At 43.1% G+C, this 8422-nt stretch overlaps 1 protein-coding gene across 1 annotated transcript; it reads right to left on the reverse strand.

Annotated features, from left to right (window-relative positions):
* Positions 1–6348: 6348 nt before the first annotated feature.
* LOC140128704 (olfactory receptor 10A7-like) lies at positions 6349–7287 on the reverse strand. Its single transcript, XM_072150403.1, has one exon. It carries the CDS (start codon positions 7285–7287, stop codon positions 6349–6351), a length of 939 nt encoding a protein of 312 aa, XP_072006504.1.
* Positions 7288–8422: the final 1135 nt, after the last annotated feature.

Consider the following 8422-nt stretch of genomic DNA (forward strand, 5'->3'; position numbering starts at 1 on the left):
TCACCCTTTTTTATTTATACAATCCTTTCTAAAAAGACTATAACTATCTTTGGTAATAGCCCAGTCATAGCTACTGTCCAGCCATGTTTCGCTGATATCTATATCAGATTTCCCTCCAACATCAAGAGTTCCAGTTCCTCCATTTTGTTTGTGAGGCTTCTGGCATTTGTGTACATGCACTTTATATGGTTTTCCCTGTCCGTATTCCTTTTGTTCTTATTCCCCAATCTCATTCCAGCCCCCCTTCCTCTCCCATGGACTATGACTCTTCCCAGCTCTCTATGTACACTGTCTATTTGCCCTGCACAAGTGCAGTTGCCCTCCCCCAGGTCTCTAGTTTAAACACTCCTCCAACCTTCTAGCCATTTTTTCCCCCCAAACACCTGCACCCTTCCCATTGAGGTGCAGCCCATCCCTACTGTAGAGCCTGCAGCCAACAGCAAAGTCAGCCCAGTTCTCCATGAACCAAAAGCCCACCAACTTCTGAGCCCCTTATCTACCTCCATGATCTCCCGCTGCCTTTCTGGTGTGGTGTGTGGCACAGAAAATACCAAAAAGATGAAGCATCAGTGCGAAACGTGCATCGGGGTGTACCTCTGGCCTCCTTTTGATTGCCCAGCGTCAGTCCTTCATCATGTTTGCAGGTAAGTGTGGTATAGGAAAATGAATTTTTAGATGCTGGAAGGTACCTCCGGTTTATTTATTATTCTTTTCACTGCATTACTGCCACTTTACCCCTACTGGTCTTACCTTTTGACTGACTATTGTTAATATTGTTGACATATTTTTCTGACCCTGGGCTAATAAAGGTGGCCACTGGTCTTCTGTGCTGCCCTATTTTCATCTGGGGCTACTTGTGTCCCCTATACACTGTATTGGATTTTCCCCTTTGAGGGACACATATGTATAATATTTGTATTTAGTTTCAATAAAGGATATTAATTTTATCAAAAAAGTGTTTCTGCAGCTCTGGTTCTTTTTGGTGTTTTCTGAGTTGTATAGTTAGAGAGGCGCATATGATTTGTCGTGGATTATAGGGACTGATTTGGTTCCCCTGGCGCGTTGTACAGGTAGTATTTCGGAGAAAACTACCTTTGAGGTCCTTGCCCTGAGCTTATGGCCTAAATCCCTGAAATCATTTTTAAGGACCTTCCACCTACCTGTTACTTTGTCATTAGTGCCAATGTGGACCATGACCGCTGGGTCCTCACCAGCCCCTCCCAGTAATCTGTCAACCCGATCCGCATCATGCCGAACCCGAGCACCCGGCAAACAACACACTGTTCGGTATGCACGGTCTTTGTGACAGATTGCCCTGTGTGTTCCCCTAATAATAGAATCTCCCACTACCAGCACCTGTCTGACCTTGCCTGTGCTCCCATTAACCTTCTTGCTGGAGCAGACAGTCCCCTGGTTGCTAGAGACCATATCTTGCTGCAGCATTGCTACCCCAGAGCTGATATCCCCCTCATCCACCAGCCTGGCAAACTTATTGGGGTGCACCAGATCAGGACTATACTCCCTACAACTCTTCCCTCTTCCCCGCCTTCTACATGTTACCCAACTAGCTGCCCCCTCACTCTGCACCTCCATACTTCCCTCCCCACACCCATCTTCCCCAGAGAGTTTGTGCTCCAGTAGCAGCAAACATCGCTCCATGTTGTCAATTGCCCGCAGCCTTGAAACTTCCTCATTTAGATCCAGAATCTGAGCTTCCTTATGAGCAATTTTTCACACATCCCACACAGCAGAATTTCCTCAGCAGTCAGTGATGACATTCCAGCTGTGCTGAACATGTGGACTTGTGGACAGATAATTTTCCAGCATGCGAGTCACAGTCCTCCTCATGGAAGGACATGTTGTATCCAATGATGGTAGAAGTTGAGAAGAATTGAACATGTTGTTCCATATTGTGGCCATACTAATTCTCCCGCCCCAGTTTGTGCTGATGCCTCTGATGCTTTGGAAATTCTTCCTTCTAGGCTTTGCCCTGCCAGATCTCAATGGCAGATGGAAACTGCACCAGTCGTGCCTCCACCAAAGTGCACATTCCCTCATTTATCTCCTACGCTTTAGAGGTGGAATGATGAAGGATGCTACACCATCATTTTAGCGTAGATCCAGCAGGGTTACCACCCAGTAATCAGCACTTGTGACCACAGCATGTATTAAGGTATGTAAGTCAGGCTGCCCAGAGGACAAGACATGTTGTCCTTAGTGGGAGGAGCCTCATCTTCTGCATCGCCCCAGTCAATATCCAGTGATGTGCATGGGTTTCTCTGGGTGTCATCCTGCTGTACGGAAAACTCTTCCCCCTCTTGCTCTTTATGTTCCTGCTTTTTTCCTTCTCAAGCGAATATTGCTTCTTTATCTACATATCTACAAGGGATCTAGTGAACATAACGTAAGATTTCAAAATAGAAATCTAAGAAGAGGCCACATTTTTTAAAAAAAAAAGGGTTTATAGGAGAGATGGGCAAATCGATTCTAAGAAAGTGGAGTTTATTTAGAATTTCAGAAAAACTTTGAGAACAAAATGTTACATGGGACAGAGAACTCTGGGAAGAAGAAAGGAACACCCTCGATCACATGTGCAGACCTGTAAGCTAATCAGCGACCGGCAGGCTTATGTGATGTCACAGCCCTAAAAAACAGATGGCCATTTGCAATCACATCATTTCACACTGCATGTAATGTCTCTAGCGTCTAGCTGCTTGTACTCAGTAGCTGATGGAGTGATTTTTTTCTCAAAGTCCAGGGTGTCAGTTTTTGGGGTTCTGTATTTCCCAAATTTAATTTTTTTTTTTTTTTTTGTTGCTAAAGTTGAAATCAAGTAATCCGTGTCAAATCCACATAGTTAAACAATTCCCTTTTAGACATCGATAAGAGAGCACACATGTAAGCTTATTCAAAATAGTGTCACATCTTTATTAAATTCCTATTGAATACATCAAAACATACAATTAAAAAAACATTAAAAAAGGGCATATAAAAACAAATAAGAAAAAACACGGACAGTGTAAATTCCTAGGAGGGCATTTATAAACATAGAAATAAATCCAGGCGCTGGTGAAAATCCTCTGATGCCTTGGGCCATAAAACATATGAAAGGCCAGATACAATAGGACACAATAATCCACATAGTTAATTGAAAGATTTTTGCTCAAAGTCCAGGGTGTCAGTTTTTTGGGTTCTGTATTCCCCAAATTTCAATTCTTTTTTGTTGCTTTAGTTCAGGGTTCCCCAAACTATGGCCCGCTTTCGATCCGGCCCCCGACGCTTGCCGCGCCAGCGCCGGGCCCCCGTGGCCTGCGACAGTCGGGCAGGAGCCTCCGTCCATCCGGACAGGAAGCTCCTGCCCGTCACTGTATAGTGCTCGATGCGGCCGGAAACGGGCGCTCGAGCACTATTACTGGAGCGATGTGGCCGGAATACAACCCCGGCGCACATCGCTCTTTGAAATTAGATGCACGGCCGCGCGATGACGTCATCACGCGGCCGCGCACCCTTTCCTGCCTGGACGCGACAAGAAATTAGAAAACGTGCCGCGGGAGACTTAGGTGAGTACAGGGTTTTTATTTTTAATTAAAAAGGGCAGTAAAAAGATTGTGGTGGCCGGGGGCCAATGGTTAGTTATGAGGGGCAGCTTAGGAAATAATTAATTATGAGGGGCAGTATAGGAAATAATTAATGGTTGGGGGCAGCATAGGAAATAATTAATTATGAGGGGCAGCTTAGGAAATAATTAATTATGAGGGGCAGTATAGGAAAAAATTAATGGTTGGGGGGGAAGCATATGAAATAATTAATTATGAGGGGCAGTATAGGAAATAATTAATTATGAGGGGCAGTATAGGAAATAATTATGAGGGGCAGCATAGGAAATAATTAATGGTGGGAGGCAGTATGGGAAATAATTAATTATGAGGGGCAGCATAGGAAATAATTAATGGTGGGGGCAGTATAGGAAATAATTAATGGTGAGGGGCAGTATAGGAAATAATTAATGGTGGGGGCAGCATAGGAAATAATTAATGGTGGGGGGCAGCATAGGAAATAATTAATGGTGGGGGTATAGGAAATAATTAATTATGAGGGGCAGTCTAGTAATTAATGGGGGGAGGCATATTCAATAATTAATGGAGAGGGGTCCCAGTATATTTAATAATTAATTGTCCCAATTAATTCATTAATTGGGCCAATATTTAAAATAGTTCTTAAGGGGGTGCAGTATATTAAATAATTAATTGAGGGGGGGGCCAGTGTATTATGGATGCGGTCACATGTACTGATATTTATTTTTAAACCTTAGTCTGGCCCTCCAACGGTCTGAGGGGGACAGTGAACGGCCCCCTACGTAAAAAGTTTGGGGACCCCTGCATTAGTTGATATCAAGAAATCCGTGTCAAATCCACATAGTTGCCACCTCCACACTCATTGTACCACTTTCTGACCTCCTGCTGCTGCTGCACCTCCACACTCTGTCATTGTGGCACAATGTGGCCTACCATGTTGCTGCCACCTCCAGAATATGTCATTGTGCCACTCTCTGGCCTCATGATGCTGCCGGTGCCCACCTGCACATTCTATGATTGTGCCACTCTCTGACCACCTGCTGCTGCTGCTGCCACCTCCACACTTTGTTGTTGTGTCACTCTGTGGCCTACCATACTGCCACCTCCAGGATTTGTCATCGTGCCACTCTCAGATCTCCTGCTGCTGCCACCACCTCCACACTCTGTCATTATGCCACACTGTGGCCGACCATGTTGCTGCCACCACCAGAATTTGCCATTGTTCCACTCTCTAACCTCATGATGCTGCTGCTGCCACCTCCACACTTTGTCAATGTGCCACTCTGTGGCCTACCATGTTGCTGCCACTTGCATAACTTGTCAATGTGCCACTCTGCAGCCTACTCATGCTGCTGCCAACTGACCGCTGTCTCCCTGGAACACCTTGTGATTTCCATAATGCTGTTTTCACCCTCCAGCACTCTATGACGTTGCCACTATGTTTGGTTTTCCCCTTTATTTCATCTGCCAGAAGGAATGAAAAGCCTCAGGATTGATATCTAAAAGCAGGAGTGGATACAGAACACAGAGGACATGCAAATATCCCATTTACTGCTCATCTCTGTTTTGGATCCACTCCTGTTTGTTTTTGGCTTTAGCAATACTGACGGATTATTGACCTATTGAAAGCGGACACTGACGGATGAAATGAAGGGAAAAATGATCAGCGACGTCAATGCAGAATTACTGCCAGCACCCTCTGCACTCTTTTGGGGGGTTTTCCACATGTATCCGCGTTTAACAGAACAGGTTCTGTAGTAATCTAGGGAATCATCTGATGTCAGTGTAAAAAGAGTGCACTCTGTGATGTTTTAGTGAGATCTTGGCCCTCAGCTCGGTCCTTTAAGCTAGCACAGACATTGCCTTGTCAGGTTGTGTTCCCGCTTCGTTTGTTTGGTGAAGTTGGCCCCTGTAAGTGCACATGGAAGTGAAGAGTGAAGCGATTCTAAGAGTGGCGGCTGTCATGTGCGTGTCATACTAAAACACAGCATTGTTTGAAGACCAAACCATGCTCCATATGCATATTTAAGCATGGCACAATGTTCTACACCACCATACAGGCTCTCTGCAGCAAGGAAATGCCTGTTTTTTAATGTGATTCACCATGATTCGAATCTGGTCGAATCGAATTTCGTCTGAAAATTCGGCAAACTCGGCTAATCGAATAAAAAAAAAAAAAAACATCTCTGTCTGTGATGATAATTAGGGGACACCACAATTTAAAATGTCTCTATATTTAATTTTTTTTCAGGAGAGCCACCATTTCTGTCCACATCTGTGTCATGAGTTATCTTTGTCTGATTCAAGTTATTTCTGTGACCATTGTAGGTTTTTCTTCCATTATAAAAGGAGGACCAAGGCTGTACTGAACATGTAAGGAGCATGCATATATAGGTACGGGGGAGCTGAGAGGAACTCAGTGGCGTAGCTAGGAGCGACTCCGGGTCATTGGAATATTTTAATGAAATGTTTTTAACAAGTACACTGATAAAAAAAAGGTCATCCCCTCGAGCAAGTAAGTTTGGGGCAATGAATCTGATGGTAGTTGTCCTTTAAGAATTAAAAAAAATTATTATAAATTGTGTCGCAGCAGAGTAAACTTTTATTCAATTCTTAATTAAATGCCCAACCCAGGATCATAGCAGAGACGCCCCTCTCACGCTGTCCGGTAAATAAATGTTTTTGTTAAAAAAAAAACAGTTATTCAATTTTTAAAATACTTTCTGTACACAAGTCTTATGGAGCAGAAAAAATACAAAACTTTGTGCCCCCATCACCTGACATTCCTATGCACACAGTCATGTAAAGCCTTCTTTATATCATTATTCTTGAGGCTGTAGATGATGGGGTTGATCAGAGGAGTGAACACAGTATAGAGCAGGGACAGGATCTTACTGATACTTAAAGTTTTGTCAGTTGTTGGCAAAACATAAACACTGAATAGAGACCAGAAGAATATGGAGACCACAATGAGGTGCGAGCTACAGGTGGAGAAGGCTTTCTGTCTCCCGGTGCTCGATGGGATCCTTAAGATGGTGATTATAATTTTGGTATATGAAAATATAACTATTATTAATGGGATTAAAATTAAAAGTAAGCCCAATAAAGAGACTTCCATCCGAACAATGTATGGATCTGAACAGGAAAGTTCTAGTATAGGAATGAAGTCACAGAAGAAGTGATCAATAATGTTTGGTCCACAAAAGTTTAACATAAATGTTGATAAGATGATGGTAAAAATAATGCAAAAGCCAACCAACCAGGAGGTAACGGCCAATATCACACACCATCTATGGGTCATGATTGAGTTATACCGGAGGGGGTTACAGATGGCCACATATCTGTCATAGGACATCACTCCCAGGAGAAGACATTCAGATGCTTCCAGAGAAGCAAAGAAATACAATTGAGTCATACAGTCACTAAACGCAATGGTTCCTCTCTGATGGAGTAGAACATGAAGCATCTTGGGGACAATAACTGAGGTCAATAAGATGTCACTGATGGACAGCTGTGAGATGAAGAAGTACATGGGAGTGTGGAGGTTCCTGCTGGTGGACACCAGGGCGATGATCAAGAAATTAATCAAAATTGTAAAACAGAAAATTAAAAGAAGGAGAATAAACAATACAATTTTTACATTCTTACCAGCTTGAAATCCCAACATGATAAATTCAGTGACAGCCGTCATATTGATATTATCTAAGGGCATGTTCACAATAGAAGAACATACAATTCAGAAATGTGTGTATTCCAGCTGTTTGGGTGGTCTGATGATCTGCCTGAAAAGCAGAACATTTAAAACTTTAAAAGTGAAGAATTTTTCCAAACTTTTGCCAAATTTTAATTTTTATAAAGAACGAAATGTAAAACTTCTTAAACTTTTACAACTAACATGAAGATCAATGGAACTCATTTAGTAAGGGTCCGAATTGTGCACTTTCGTTGGGTTTTCCAACGATTTCCAATTTGCGATGAATTGCTCCGGGATTTTGTCGCACGTGATTGGATTTTGGCGCATAGGCGCTGGCTTTCACGAGACGTGGGGACGTGGCCGTCGGACAACCTGACGGATTTGGAAAAAACTATTTAAAAAAGACTTTGTGTTGCAAGATCAGCACTCACATGCACCGGGACGAAGAAGGTGAACTCCGGCGGACCTCGGCGCAGCAGCGACACCTGGTGGATATCGGGCGCATGAACCTTAGTGAATCCCGCCAGACCCAAATCCTCATCGGAGAACGCACCGCTGGATCGCGACTGGACCGGGTAAGTAAATATGCCCCAATGTGTCACGAGAAAACATTCTTAAAATCACCTGCAAATGTTAAAGCTTTCTGACGTTATGACCAATCATCGTGAAGCATGTCACACATTCTAATAATCAAGCCTTATCAATTAGCTGAATACAAGCCTCGTTGATAAGGGGTTAATTATCTGACAAACCGGCACCTAACTTTCCAGTTCTTATGGACTTTGCAAAAATATTGTGCTGATCCAAAGTGAATGAAACCCCCTGGCATAGGTTGTCTAGATGAATGCCAAAGGTGTGACCCTTTCAGCCATAGCCAAAGAACTTGGTAGTTCCAAATTTGTAATTTGTATAATATTTTGTATTTACAAAATCACAAATTTATTGAAGAAGGCTGGTTGGCCCTGAAAGACAGATACAAGAGAGGACAGGATAATGCAGAGAATTTTCATGGGTAATCATTTTAACACTGTGTCTGGAATATTTACAAGCTAAGCTCTGAACAGGGTAAGTATCCCTCCCATCATACAGTGTCTCCATGTTTAAGGGCATTTGGACTGAAATCCCACTCTTTAGTGACCAAATCTATTTTTAG

This window comes from Engystomops pustulosus, chromosome 4 (genome assembly GCF_040894005.1).
Source record: "Engystomops pustulosus chromosome 4, aEngPut4.maternal, whole genome shotgun sequence".
NCBI classification, from domain to species: domain Eukaryota; kingdom Metazoa; phylum Chordata; class Amphibia; order Anura; family Leptodactylidae; genus Engystomops; species Engystomops pustulosus.

Coding starts and splice junctions, on each gene's coding strand:
- LOC140128704 (XM_072150403.1), bottom strand. CDS start 7,287: ATGCCCTTAGATAATATCAATATGACGGCTGTCACTGAATTTATCATG.